At 51.8% G+C, this 14,261-nt stretch overlaps 1 protein-coding gene across 1 annotated transcript; it reads left to right on the top strand.

The window, feature by feature from the left end:
• Positions 1-1,669: 1,669 nt before the first annotated feature.
• SCN1B (sodium voltage-gated channel beta subunit 1) lies at positions 1,670-13,725 on the top strand. The gene is made up of 6 exons (XM_070398182.1): positions 1,670-2,044; positions 3,704-3,870; positions 4,598-4,838; positions 12,317-12,458; positions 12,951-13,022; positions 13,110-13,725. Exons 1-5 carry the CDS (start codon positions 2,005-2,007, stop codon positions 13,015-13,017), a joined length of 657 nt encoding a protein of 218 aa, XP_070254283.1. The 5' UTR covers positions 1,670-2,004; the 3' UTR covers positions 13,018-13,022; positions 13,110-13,725.
• The last annotated feature ends 536 nt before the right edge of the window (positions 13,726-14,261 follow it).

The following is a 14,261-nucleotide window of genomic DNA, read 5'->3' as shown; positions in this document are numbered from 1 at the left end:
TGTAAAGTGGGCACAATGGTAATACCCACCTTGTAGGAAGAATTATATGAGTTAATGTTAGTAAAATGCATAGAGCAGCACCAAGCCCATAGCAGGTGCTCAGGGAACATCTGTCAGTAGGTGCCCATGTCCCAGGCCTAAGACCTGTCCTCATTGTGCCTCTACCTACCCCCCCTGCCAGAGGGAAACTCAGAACAGCAAGAAGGTTATTTTCTGTAGGGGAATTTCACAACCCAGGAAGTAAGTGCTGGCACAGAGGCCCAGACCACAGAAGTGTCCGATGTCCCTGGCTTCCTGTCCCTCTGCCACAGGTCTGCCCCACACCCTGGTTCCTCTTGGCCAGCAGGGGTAGGCCAGGGGGTTTCTGGGACCCTTCCCCCCCCACCCCTGAACTGGTGGCCAGGACCTGAACAGTGACCCCCACATCCTCCAATCAGAAGTCTCACCCCCACCAGAGTCTGACAGCCTATCCTCTCCATTTGGCAGAACCTACTGACAAGACAGGCCACCTGCCATCATTGGGCAGGATTCCAGATCTACCTGAGGCCAGGGGCATGGCCCTAGCTGAGGGAGTGACTCAGCCTCAGTTTCCTCTTTCTGAAGTGGGGCTAATAATAGAACTTGCTGCACATGTTTAGGGGTTAGAAATGGATTCAGCATATCACAAGGACTCTGGCATTGGCACTTACTTATTCACTTGACAAATATTTATCAAGCACCTACATTGTGCCTGGCACAGTTCAGGGTGCTGGAGACAGGTGCACAGGACAATGTCCTCACCCTGGGGGTATATATTCCAGGATTGGAGTGACACACAGTGAACAGAGAAACTATATACAGGAAGAGTACAATGTCTGGTGACAACTGCTGTGAGGGGAAAAAAACGTAACAAGTAAAGGAGGTCAAGTAAGGAAGGGGGAGGCAGTTTCCCTGGAATGGACAGAGACCTGACGAAGGTGACATTGAAGCCAAGAGCCGTAGGAGGAGCTGGTGTGAGCCTTGTGGATACTTGGGTGAAGAGTGGTCCAGGCAGACAGAGGGGCAAGGGCAAGGGCCCTGAGGTGGAAATGAACTTGGTGTGTTGGAAACAGCAGGGACCTGGGCCGCCAGCTTAGGCATGGGAGAGAGAAGAATAGAAGATGATGTCAGAGACAAAGGAGGGGGCATCCTCCTGAAAGATAGCACCCCAACCTCCCAGGGTGTCCTCTGGTTTGGATCCAGGGTTTTCCTCCTGTTTGGGAGGGGTCTGGAGTATTACAGGTGGTCCTAGCCTGACACCTCCCCATGCCCTGGCCTGATGCAGGGATCACTTGGTGGTCCAGCAAGACGTTCTTGATCCCATGAGGATGATCTCTATAATTTGAATTCTTAAGCCCTGCCCCCAGACTGCCCTCCCAGCCCCCTTGTGATTCTGGGGGTGACCTTTCCCAGACTCTGATGCTGGGGGTTCCCAGCATCTTAAGGGGCCGGACACCCAGACCATGCGCCCTTGCCCAGAAGCCGTGGTCCCTGAGCCATCCGGAGAGGCCGGTGGAGCGGGCGCCTCCCGGGCCGCTGCGGCAAAGGCTTGGCTGCCGCGCCCTCCCCCCCCCCACCCCCCCCCTGCGGTGATTCATCCCGCCCCCTCCCTCTCCCTCCTCCCTCGCTGGCCGCCGCGGCTGCAGTGCGCAGGAAAGCGGGGCCCGCGCCCAAGAGCCCAAGCCTAAAGGGGCCTGGGTCCGGGCATCTGGCGGATGCGCCCGGCTGCGCGCGCCAGCGCAGCAGCCTGACCAACAGCAGCCACCCGCACCGCGGGGATGCCCGGACGCCGGGCCCCGGGGCTGGGCCCCCGGCGGTAACCGGAGCGGGGGGGGCCGCGCCCCCCCTCCTTCCCCCACCTCGCTGGTTCCAGAGCCGCAGCTGCTGCGCCCGCGCGCTCCCGGGGACATTCTAACGGCCGCCGGGCCCAGCGCCTCTCGCCCCGCTATTAATACCGGCGGCCCTGGAGAGGGGCGCAGCGCAGTCATGGGGACACTGCTGGCTTTCGTGGTCGGCACGGCGCTGAGTAAGTGGACGGGGGTCGCGCGGCGAGGGACACAGCGGGGCACGGCCAGGCGGCGGGGTCGCGCTCGGGACCCCGGAGAGTGGGGGCGAGGGCCGCTTCCGCCCATCCCCCGGCCTGGCTGAGTCCCTCAGAAGTTGTGCGCGCCGGGCGCGGGGCTTGGGGGGAGGGTGAAGTTTCGGGTGGGCCAGAGACCGCGGGGTCCCGCTGGCACGGCTTCGCGGCTTCGGGTGCCCAGCTGGGGGCGAGGAAACGTGGAGTCAGCTGCTCCCGGAGCCCCGCGGGCTGCAATGTGACACCCACGCCGCAGGGGGGGCTAGGGGTGGGGGAGGAGGCGGCGCCCGGAGACTGAGACTAGAGAGATGGAAAGGCTGAAAGAGATAGTGACAGGAGAGGGAAGGGGCGAAAGACGCAGAAGGACCCGCAGAAGGACCCGGAGTACTCTGGAGTGCTCCACCGGGAGACGGCAGATGGAAGTAAAGGGGCAGAGACGAGAGAGATGCAGAGTTTGACAGAGAAAGAGATTGAGGAGAGTTCATCTGAGCTGCAGAGAGAGCAAATTAAAAGAGGCAGAAAGAGATGGAGACACGGGTAGACACGGGGAAGAATGGAGCTTTAAAAGGGACAGGGAAAGGTGGAAAGGGAGCGCGGGAGAGCGTATCTGAGCCTGGAGAGAGAACAGAAGTGGTGGGACCTTCAGAAAAACCCCTGGGGCGGGGGGCGAAGTCAGAGACAGAGTTATTCAGGAAGGTGGAAAGGGACAGCAGAGTAAGGGGACAAGAATAATAGAGAAAGAGACAAAGAGAAAGACCCAGAGCTGGAGCTGGAGCTGGAGGCACAGCATTAGTTAGTGACCTGGGGGGGGGGGGGGGGGGGGGGTCGGGCAGGAAGGAGGTAGCAGGTAAGAATGTGGAGGAGGGACCCAAAGGAACTGGAATCCGCTGGAAGTGCAAAGGCTCTGAGGCAGGAAAGAGCTTGGTGAGTTTGGAGAAGCTGATAGGAGGTGGGAGCCTGAGGACGAGGCAGGAGCCGTTGGGGAGGGGGTGGATGACACGGGAACTCTGGGACTGGGGATTAGGAATGGAGTGTGGGTCTTCCCTACTTCTAGGGCCCACCTCTCCCTTTGAGGCTTTGCCTTTTCCCAGCCTTCTCTGGAGCTGGCTGGTTTTGTGGAGCAATAATGGTGGAAATGACTGCCACCTTGAACTTCTAACCCAGCTGGAATTTCAGACCCGCCACTGAGATGTCGCAGAACCTCAGACAAGTGGCCTTCTGAAGAAGGGGTACTTGGGTAGCACATACTCAGAGTTACTGAGCACAGTAACAGCCCTATTGATTGGGGCCTCCTGTGTGCCATTCCAGCCCGCCCCCCCCCCCCGCCCCCCCCCCGCTTTGAGTGTTACCTAACTTATGGAATCTGCTCCGCAAACTCCAGAAGCAGAGATGATTGCTCCCCTCACCATTCACAGAGGAAAACTGAGGCTCAGAGAAGATGGGTGACTTGCCAAGAGCACACAGAAAGTGGCAGAGCCAGGCTGTGTCGGCTCTGTCCATTCCTCATCATTATTGAGGGGAAACAGATGGTTTCCGAGGGGCCTGAGGGCCAACAACCCGCGAGCCTAGCATGGCCTAGGGTGATAGGTGCCCCTGCTGTCCCCACAGTATCCTCAGCCTGGGCGGGCTGTGTGGAGGTAGACTCGGAGACCGAGGCTGTGTACGGGGAGACCTTCAAAATTCTGTGCATCTCTTGCAAGCGCCGCAGCGAAACCACTGCTGAGACCTTCACTGAGTGGACCTTCCGCCAGAAGGGCACTGAGGAGTTTGTCAAGGTGTGTGGGAGCCCGACCTGGGGTGTGGGAGGGAGGGTGTAGGTGTCTGAGTGGAGGCAGGATTGAGGGGCTGATTGTTTGCTTTCAATAATGTGCTATTCTTGATGACCTGGATTCAAGTTCCAGCTCCCCCACTGACCAGCTGGTGACCTTGGGGAGGTCACTGAGCCTGTCTGAGCCTCAGTTTTCTCCTCTGTAAAGATAGGGTGGTCATGGTGTTCGGCTCGTAGTCAGTGTGAGGATTGACTGAGTTGATGCACCCGGCCCACGGTTGGCACAGTGGAATTATTTTGTACCAGCAAAATGTTTTGGGTGGCCGTCATAGAGGAGAAGCAGAATGTTTTGACCTCCTTTACACGATGTGTGCTTTGAATTACAGCTGAGGAGGCGCGTACACTTTCAGGGCCGACTGGAGAATTAGGGTCTACAGCAGCGGGGTCAGGCTGCCTCTGTCCGAGAGTGAGGCGGATGTCTGGAGACCGGGCGGAACTGTAGGGACGAATAGGGGCTGGGGGAGTGACGGGGAATGCGTGTGAGTGTGTGTCTCAGGAGTAGGGGCACAATCAGGGTCTGAGGCAGACCCAGGCATGACCCCAGCCCCGCTGTGCCCTCCCTGCCTGAGCCCATGTGTGTATCCATATGTCTGTCTGTGTGTCCAGGCGAAGGACAGAATAGAGGTCTAGGTGGGGGACATGAGCCCAGGCAGTGACCCTACCGCTGCCTGCAGATCCTGCGCTATGAGAACGAGGTGCTGCAGCTGGAGGAGGACGAGCGCTTTGAGGGCCGTGTGGTGTGGAACGGCAGTCGGGGCACCAGGGACCTGCAGGACCTGTCCATCTTCATCACAAATGTCACCTACAACCACTCGGGTGACTACGAGTGCCATGTCTACCGCCTGCTCTTCTTTGAGAACTATGAGCACAACACCACCGTTGTCAAAAAGATCCACTTGGAGGTAGTGGACAAAGGTGAGTCAGGCCCTGTCTGTCTCCCTCCACTGGCAGCCAGATGGAGGGACAGATGGCAGGTATGGGACAGGCAGGCTGCATTCTGGGCCAGCCAACTGCCTACGGCAGCAGGGGGAACAGCACCTCTTTTCCCAACCCCAACTTTGGCCTCCATTTCCCTTCAATTCATGGAGATGTCACAGAAGGCCTCTCCCATGGAAGTTCTGGGTGTGGAGCCTTTGCTGTCTGTGCTGTGTGACCTTTGGCAGGTGTCTTTCTGTCTCTGAGCTGAAGGGTTTGTTCTGTAGGAAACAGGACAGTAATGATATCTACCTTTCAGGATGTTGTTTGAAACATTCCTATGTCCCAGGGAGGTTGTGAGGATTGAGTGATATGCTGGGTGTCAGCTGCTGGCATGCTTGTATGTGGGGCGATGGTGGCAGTTTGGCTTGTCAAATAGCCTGAGAACCGCCTTCCCGTGTCACCATGGGGGAAGAGATATGAGTGCATCACCTACAGTAGTGCTCCTCCAATTCTGCACACAGCCCTCCAGGAGCCTTGCCAATGTGTGGATCCAGACCCAGCAGACCTGCTGGGCCCAGGGTCTATTTCTGAAAAGCGCTCAGGCAAGACTGGTGCTGCAGGTCTGAGGCCACCCTGGGTAGTAGGATCTAAGATGTTTTTGAACCGTTTCATCATTTTGGCCTCAGTTGCCTTGGACCCCTTCTCTGAACCATATTCTGAAGGATGTAAGTTGGAATTTTCCAGGGCCCTCTGACCCATATCGGCTTAGAGAGTCGGGGAGATACCCCAGACCTTGGACCACCAAAAAGCTGTGGCAAGGATATCCCTTGGGGCCCGCAGCACACACATACTGTCATGGGCAATGTGATTGTCCTTCCTTTCCCCAAGACAGGCCTCAGCACCTCATGTAGATGCAGACCCTCTGGGCTGGGGCTCTTACAGATTGGGGAAGCCCAGGCTCAGGGAGGTAAGATTACATGGCCAAGGTCACGGGGCTGGGACCTGAACTGGAAGCCAACCAAGCCTGTGTGACTGCCGTTTCTGCTTTGGCATGATTCACTGTCTTCATAGTGATCTAGCAGCCCGGCTGGTGTGGTTCAGTAGCTGAGCATTGGCCCATGAACCAGGAGGTCACGGTTTGATTTCTGGTCAGGGCACAGGCCTGGGTTTCGGACTCAATCCCCAGTAGGGGGGTGCAGGAAGCAGCCAGTCGACGTTTCTCTCTATCTATCTCCCTTCCTCGCTAAAATCAATAAAAATATATTAACACACACACACACACACACACACACACACACACACACACACACACCAAAGTGATCTAGCAGAATTCAATGCAGGAGACATGTCTGAGCAACTCTGGTGTAGGACACCATGCTGGGTGGGCAGCCACTTACACAGAAGATGGGGCCCCGCCTGCATGAGTGTGGAGAAAGTGGAGTGGCTGTGACAAAGATGCCCCCATATACTGTGTCTTATAATCTGTGTCAATCCTGTCTCTGGAATCAATGCTGAGATGAGGGTCCGGAGGGCAGGAAGGTGCCGTGATCCCGTCAGGCACGCGGTTCTTTCCATCTGTGGTCTTGCCTGGCTCAGGCTGCCGTCCTCATCTTCCTGGTGGAGGCTGGGCTCAAGCACACCCGTGGATCAGTAAGGTCTCTCTTTTTTAACATTATCTACCATATTGCGCTACTCTCAGACTCTATGTTCTTAACAACATCTATCATAATAGAGAGCTCTTTATGTAGTGTTCGCAGAGCCTACAGTTTCAGCATTGCCCCCCCCCCCCCATTCTCTAGTGTTTTTTAACTACTCTATTATAGTATTGCCTTTTAGCATCACCCACTATACTACAGTGTTTTATATTATACTCTATACTATACTATTTTAACATTACCTAGCATACAACAGTATTTTTTATCATAATCCATCACACTAAAGTATTTTTTTTAAAATATATTTTATTGATTTTTTACAGAGAGGAAGGGAGAGAGATAGAGAGTTAGAAACATCGATGGGAGAGAAACATCGACCAGCTGCCTCCTGCACATCTCCCACGGGGGATGCGCCCGCAACCCAGGTACATGCCCTTGACTGGAATCGAACCCGGGACCCTTCAGTCCGCAGGCCGACGCTCTATCCACTGAGCCAAACCGGTTTTGGCACACTAAAGTATTTTTAACATTATCTACCACTAGTAGCCCGGTGCACGAAATTCGTGCACATTAAAAGGGAATTAATTACCCTAACCAGTTTGGCTCAGTGGATAGAGCATCAGCCTGCGGACTCAAGGGTTCCAGGTTCGATTCCGGTCAAGGGCATGTACCTTGGTTGCGGGCACATCCCCAGTGGGAGTGTGCAGGAGGCAGCTGATTGATGTTTCTCTCTCATCGATGTTTCTACCTCTCTATCCCTCTCCCTTCTTCTCTGTAAAAAAACAATAAAATATATATTTTTTAAAAAGGGAATTAATTAGTGGAGATATTTTAATATTGCTATTTGCCCTTTCTCTATAATAGAAGTCTGAGAGATGAAAGGAAATTAGTAAAATGTATATGAAAATAATATATAAATTTATTAATAAATAAACAGTAACAAAAGGATATAACAACAACAGAGGCATGTTATAAAAATGACAAAAACATGATATGAAGACAACAAAAACATTATATGAAAACAACAGTGATGCAAACAATGACTGATAAAGTGATTCAACTTATTCTAATATCTCCCTGTACACCACATTAGGAGTGAAAACACTTTCAGAGTGCTTGACTAATTTCCCTTGTGATGAAGTACTTAGAACTTTAACTGTAACATCACATGCTCTTCAAACTCGAGAGAAAGCAACATATAACTGACCATGTGCAAAAACGGGTTCAGGTAGGAATATGCCTACTTTGTCTAGAGTTTGTCCTTGTGATTTATCAATAGTCATCACAAATGTTGGCATCACGGGAAACTGTCGTCAAATCAATTAAAATGGGAGGCCAATGTCAGATGGGGACAAATTAATTCTTGGAATCAGAACAGCCTCTCCCTCTGCAGATCCTGTTAATACTTCAGCTTTGATAATGTTAGGTCGTAATATTTTGATAATAAAATCTGGTACCATTACAAAGACCCCATTTACTATTGAGATTTCTCAATAGCATGATGATTGCACCCACTTTCAATTTTAATTTATGACACAGCATTCCCGAAGGAGTAATACTATTAAGAAATTCGATGGGAAATTTTTCCTTTTCAGCATCATCTGTGGAATCAATGGAATCATCACTCAAATATGTGTGAAAATCTCCATCGAGTATATCCAAAATTTCATTTAATTTTTGAACATGCTCATTTTTTGGACAAAGAATTGCACGTTTAGATATGTTTAATATTATCTATAGCAGTGGTTCTCAACCTTGGCTGCACATTAGAATCACCTGGGCCTCATCCTCCGGAAATTGTTTCTTTGTTATGGGGTGGGGCCATAACATTATTAACAAAGAAACAGAATTGAAACTTTATTGTGGGGAGCTGCTACAGTGTTTTGGACAGGTTCAAGCCTTAGACTGATGAGAGGGCACAGTCCTCTCATTGCCACATGCAAGTCCCAGCTTGGAGGGCAGGGCCCTCCCAGCACAATTACAGCCAACAGCTGTAGTTGTAAGCTTGAACCTATGGTCCGAACGTGTGGCCCCACGTGCCTGAGTGATGTAGGCTTGATAGAGTTCAGGTGCATGTAGTTGAGTAGGATTGAAACCCAGGAGAATGTTGTAAACATCTTGGTCACACCCTTACTTTGCCTCGTGGCATCTGCTATAACATAAAGGCATGGCTGTGGGCGTGGTCGCTGTCTCTCAGAGAAGCAGCGTCCCACTGAGACCCAGCTTTCATTCTCTTGTCTGTCTTTTCTAAGCCTTTCAGCCGCCCCCACTCAGGTTCACCCCTGGCCGTGCTGGTGTGCGGCACACTTTAGAAAGATCTGCCTCCATGCTCCGAGGGCGGGTTCTTGCCTCAAATCCCGCCCTTACAGGAAACAGCTCCGGGAAAGAGCTTGGGGGAGGGCACAGCTGTTGCCAAGACAACCCCTGCAGGACTGACTTCCTTCCACTTGGTCGTGGCGGTTCCTCTGGACGTGATGAACACCACCCATGGTTTTTGTATAAGTAGATACTATCATATTTTTATCATTCCCTACCATGCTGTAGTATTTTAAAATATCAATCATATTGTAGTATTTAAAAATTTTACTTGTTATACTATAATATATTCATCACCCACCATATTGTAGTAATTTTTAAATTTTTTGTTAATCCTCAGCAGAGGATATTTTCCATTGATTTTTTTTTTTTTTTTTTTTTTTTTTTTTTTTTTTTTTTAGAGAGAGTGGAAGGGAGAGGGAGAGACAGAGAGAGAAACATCAATGTGAGACACATTGATTGGTTGCCTCCTGCATCCTGACCAGGGCCAGGGATTGAGCCTGTAACTGAAGTATGTGCCCTTGACCAGAATCGAACCCAGGACACTTCAGTCCACAGGCCAACACTCTATCCACTGAGCCAAACCAGCTAGAGCATATTGTAGTATTTTTAACCTTACTCATCACATGATAGCATTTTACTACCCATAATATTATTGTATTATTAGCATTGTTGGCCATGCCATATCCTTTATTTATTTATTTATTTATTTATTTATTTAGGTATCTGTGTGTAGAAACTGTTGAAAGTTTCATGTTAGTTTGGTCTTTTTTTAAAATATATTTTTATTGGTTTTAGAGAGGAAGGGAGAGAGAGAGAGAGATAGAAACATCAATAATGAGAGAGAATCATTGATCAGCTGTCTCCTGCACGCCCCCTGTTGGGGATCATGCCCACAACCTGGGCATGTGCCCTGACCGGGAATCAAACCATGGCCTTCTGGTTCATAGGTCGATGCTCAACCACTGAGCCACACTGGCTGGGCCATATTCTTTTTTATTTTAGTTACTCTCTTCCTGCAGTTTCAACATTACCTATCAGCCTATGTTGCTTCCTGATAATAACTGCTAAGGAATGAACTGAGTCATTTCTAAAGGAGGGGCAGTGGGTGTTAGTGGTGAGACCTTCACTGGCTTGGCAGAGGTACAGAAGCTGGTAGGAGGCATCTGCGGCCCCCACGGGGAGTGGGGCTGGCAGATGGGAGAAGAGGGCTAATTCTATTTTGATATATCAGCCAAGTGTAAGTGAATCAGGAGTCTTTGGCTAGAAATAAATGATCAAGTTTATTTAAAAGTCTTTAGGTTTGCAAACTGGAAACACAACTAGACAATACCCAGAGTGTTCTGAAGAAGAAAGAAAAGCTAAGCTCTCACAGTAAGAAGTGCATTCATGAGAAAAATCAGTCCTACCTTCTAAGCCTCTGGATTAACCCGAGATGTGATTTCCCAGGTGTCTAGTGGTCTGGATAATGGATGTAGTAGGTCTGGACACGTGAGCATTAGTTCAAAAGTTTACGTTTCCAGGCTAGCTGAATCGGGAGTAGAATCATTTCCTCTGCCTCCACCTACTTGATTTTAGTAATTCAGCAGTCTGAGCACAGTGATTTCAGTTGATTTCTTCACTCTTTCCTCAGATGTGCCCAGTGTGAGTGAAGAATGTCTTGAGATAGAGCAGTGTTTGAGGCTGGTGAGAAGTCCGGCTGTGTGGACACGCAGGGGAAGCTCTTGTAAGATTTGGGGTTTTTGAAGATATCAAAGGTCTCCCCAGAGAAGTGCCTCTGAGCCTCTCTGTGACCCTGCGCCTCACTTTCTCATCTGTAACGAGGGAGAATGATGGTCCTCCGTCTGAGATGTCTGCGTGGGTCGATGGAGACTGCACTCTCTGTACAGCAGCTATTACCAAGTCTTTCTTTGGCTGTGGAAGCTTTACAGAGCAGATAGGAGCTCAGACCCTGCAGTCAGTTATAGTCGGGGTTGAGTCCTGGCGCCGAGTCCAGTCCTGGCTGTGCATTCTTACTCAGCACCTTCCCCTCTCTGGGCCTCAGTATCCTTGTCTGGAAAATGAGATATAGAGCCGTGTCTGTCACTGTCCTCATCAGATTGGAAGAGCAGGAGGTACGGAATTACTTAAATCCACTTGGGCATTGAGTTCCAGGAGCAGGGTTGAGAATTCTGGTGATGTGAGCTGTATTGAACATATATCAGTCAACTCAGTGTGCTTCCTGAGGTCAGTTGACATGGGAAACCGGAACTGTCTCTACCTTTGGGGTTGTTTTGAAGAGTCAGGGAGATGCTCAGATGAAGACCAAAGCACAGAGCCTGGCTGAGAGCACATATTCACTGCATGAGATGCATTCATGAGATCCTTTGAGTGAATGAATGAATGAATGAATGAAGTGTGAAACCCTGTCCCCACCTCCTCCTGTGGGGAAATAGGGGAGAAGCATCCGGCCCTGTACCCTCCCTCGCTCTGGCCCAGAAAGCATCAGTGCCATCTGCGCGGGTGAGCAGCAGGAAGTGCGCACTGACAGGGAGGAAGACCGCATGGGCCCAGTGGGGGGAAGATGAGATCCTGGCCAGCCAGAGGAGGGGCTGGGGATGCAGACACCTGCGGAATCTGGCCCAGGATGCCACAGTGGCCTTCAACTCTCGTCCCCTGGCTAAGTGCACTCCTGTTACAGTTTAAATTTAGGCTCGATGAAAGGAGCCAGTGCTGTGGAAGGACAGAGGGTTTCCGGAAAACAGCGCAGTAGCCAATGCTTAGACAGTATGTCTGTGAGTGCAGCCAAGGACCTGAGGGATGTTAACTGCCATTTTCTCTTCCCAGCAACCCTGTGAGAAGGCATGAGAATTATCGTCCTCATTTTACAGGGAGGGAATCAAGGCTCAGAGGGGGAGAGTCACTTGCCTAAGGTCACACAGCTACTAAGAGGCAAAGCCCTGACAGTCTGGCCCTAGAGCCCGTGCTCTTAAGTACTATGCTGTACTGCCCCAATAATAACAGTAATAATATTAATAATAGAACACATTTATTGACATCTATATGTCAAGCACTAGTCCACGACTTTTTAAAGCCTTTTTAATTCTACATCACTCTCATGAAGGAGATAGGATGATCAACTTTTTACAGATGGGGAAACTGAGACCCAGAGAGGTTGAGTCACTTGCCAAGGTCACACAGCTGGCAAGTGGCAGAGCCTGCATTTAAACCCGAGCCTTCTGGTTGCAGAGCTATAGCTCTTGGGCACCTCCAGCCACCTGACTGACACTGATGCACCCTCGAGTTACACAGGGAGCAGGATGAGGTGATCCTGCAGTCCATCACAGCTGGTGACGAGCCACAGTAACAGTGATGACACTAGGGAAGCCCCACATTGTCATGTGCAGACCAGGCCCAAGGAGGTCGAGCCACTGTCCCAGCTGGCACACAAGCTTGAGGAACTCAGGCGGCCATGCCTCCTGAGCCTGGCCTCAGCTACCACTTCATCCTGCCTGGCCCCTGCAGCCAACAGAGACATGGCGTCCATCGTGTCTGAGATCATGATGTATGTGCTCATCGTGGTGTTAACCATATGGCTTGTGGCTGAGATGGTTTATTGTTACAAGAAGATCGCTGCTGCCACAGAGGCTGCTGCGCAAGAAAATGCGTAAGTGGGGTCAGTGAGGAGGGGGGAGGCAACCCAGGACCGACACCCAGAGGGGAGCAGGAGTTAAGTGGGGAGGGGAGGGGAGCAACCCCGGGCACCATCTGCCAGTTGTCCCTAGAGGGGGACATTTGTTATCAGAGATGGGAGAAGGTCCCAGCCCCCTCCTCTCTCATACTCTCAGCCCTACTTCTTTTAGGACTCAGGGTTCAGGCCAACCATACTGTCCCCCAAAGATATAGGAGTCCAGGCCCCAGCCTCTTTCTTCCCCAGGACCCAGGAGTTTGAGCCCCCAGTCCTCTCCTGCCTCAGACTCAGGACTCCAGACTCCAGCCTGGACTTCTTGTGGGTCACTAGGAGTCCAGCCTGTCGCCCCTCCTTTCTCTAACTCCGGAGCCCTGTGCTCCTGGGGCAGAGACCAAACCCTCCTCAGTCTCCTGGCGGTGGGCCAGCCTGATGAGGGGGTCACTGTCCACCTGGCCTTTGCTCCCACAGTTCGGAATACCTGGCCATCACCTCAGAAAGCAAAGAGAACTGCACGGGTGTCCAGGTGGCTGAATAGCCCTGGTAAGGTGGCTGTGTGGGCAGGGGCTGGTAAGTCTGGGAGGGGGTCAGTTCACTAGGTCCCTGATCCTGTTTCTCCCTCACCTTTAGGCCCTGGGCTCCTCAAGGAAGAGCCAGCCCTAATGGGGAACTTCCGGGCAAAGCCTGCCCCCAATGGGGGTTGGCCATTCCTGGGCCTCCACAGCCTCAGAGTCCTGCCAGCGGAGCTGCTAGGGTGGGAGGGACAGGTGGCTTAGCTCACACCCTTAATCCAGCCTTCTTCCTCCCGCCCACTTGCCCACTCTCGCCATGCATGATGGCTAAAGCAATACTGCCGCTGCCGCCACCCCTGCTTCTGCTGCCTGTTTTTTTTTGGGGGGGGGGGGCGGTGAGGGGGGCAGCGGCTCCGCACCCCTCCTTCTTGCTGATTTGCACACATTGGCCGCTCAGACACGCACTATGGGGCCAGCCCCTCCCTGCCCAGCGGGGTCGTGAAGGCCAGAACAGTTTTGCGCAGGGGGTTCTGGAACCCTCTTCAGCCCTCACCGACATTCCCCCTCCTGCTTCCTCTGGCTGGACCTGGGGTCTCCTCTCCTGTGATGCACTCTTGCCCAGCCCACCCTCTCTCACCAGCCTTGGATTGTGGCCACTTAGAAAGTGGTCCAGACAGCCTCGTCTCTCTTTACACAAGTAGTTTTGTTTGTGAAATAAAGATTCTTGGACTTGATTTCTAGTCTCTCTCGTGAACCCAGTCGCCCTCTACACCCCACCCCCAAATCCAAGAGCCTCAGTTTTCCCTGGGACCTGCCCTCCCTACACACATTCAGGGAAAAGGATGGGGAAGGAGCAGGCGGGTGCAGTGTCTCAGGCTCAGTGCCTGCCTGGAAGCCCAGCAAGTGCAGCCACTTAGTACTTGATGAATGTGGGACTTGGGGTGTCATTAGCTCAGCAGTCACCATGAGTGGGAGGGGGACTGGGAGGGAGCCAAGGAGGCAGCGCGGGCGGTCCTGGTTCATTCAGCATAAATGAATCAGGAGGCTTTGTTAAAATTAAAAACGGCAAAGTATTCAAGGGTCTTGGGGTTTGCAAACACTATCGTGTAATACCCAGCGTGTTCCCAAGAAGAGATGAAAATTGAGAGTTCTTATAGTAAAAAGTACATTCTTGAGGGGAAAAATCAGTTCTGCATTCTTGGCTTCTGAATGGATCTGAAGTTGTGATCAGATGTCAGGGGTCTGGATACATGAACTTTCTTCCCTAAGT

This window comes from Myotis yumanensis, unplaced genomic scaffold (assembly GCF_028538775.1).
Source record: "Myotis yumanensis isolate MYYU_CA2020_CCGP unplaced genomic scaffold, mMyoYum1.0.hap1 SCAF_18, whole genome shotgun sequence".
NCBI classification, from domain to species: domain Eukaryota; kingdom Metazoa; phylum Chordata; class Mammalia; order Chiroptera; family Vespertilionidae; genus Myotis; species Myotis yumanensis.
Note: the sequence above shows the minus strand (reverse complement) of the source record. Positions and strands in the feature narration are given on the sequence as shown.

Excerpts from the sequence above, each read along its gene's own strand:
- SCN1B (XM_070398182.1), top strand. The coding sequence starts at position 2,005 with ATGGGGACACTGCTGGCTTTCGTGGTCGGCACGGCGCTGA. Across the intron at positions 3,871-4,597 it reads GCACTGAGGAGTTTGTCAAG|ATCCTGCGCTATGAGAACGA; the intron begins GTGTGTGGGAGC and ends CGCTGCCTGCAG. Across the intron at positions 12,459-12,950 it reads GCTGCTGCGCAAGAAAATGC|TTCGGAATACCTGGCCATCA; the intron begins GTAAGTGGGGTC and ends TTGCTCCCACAG.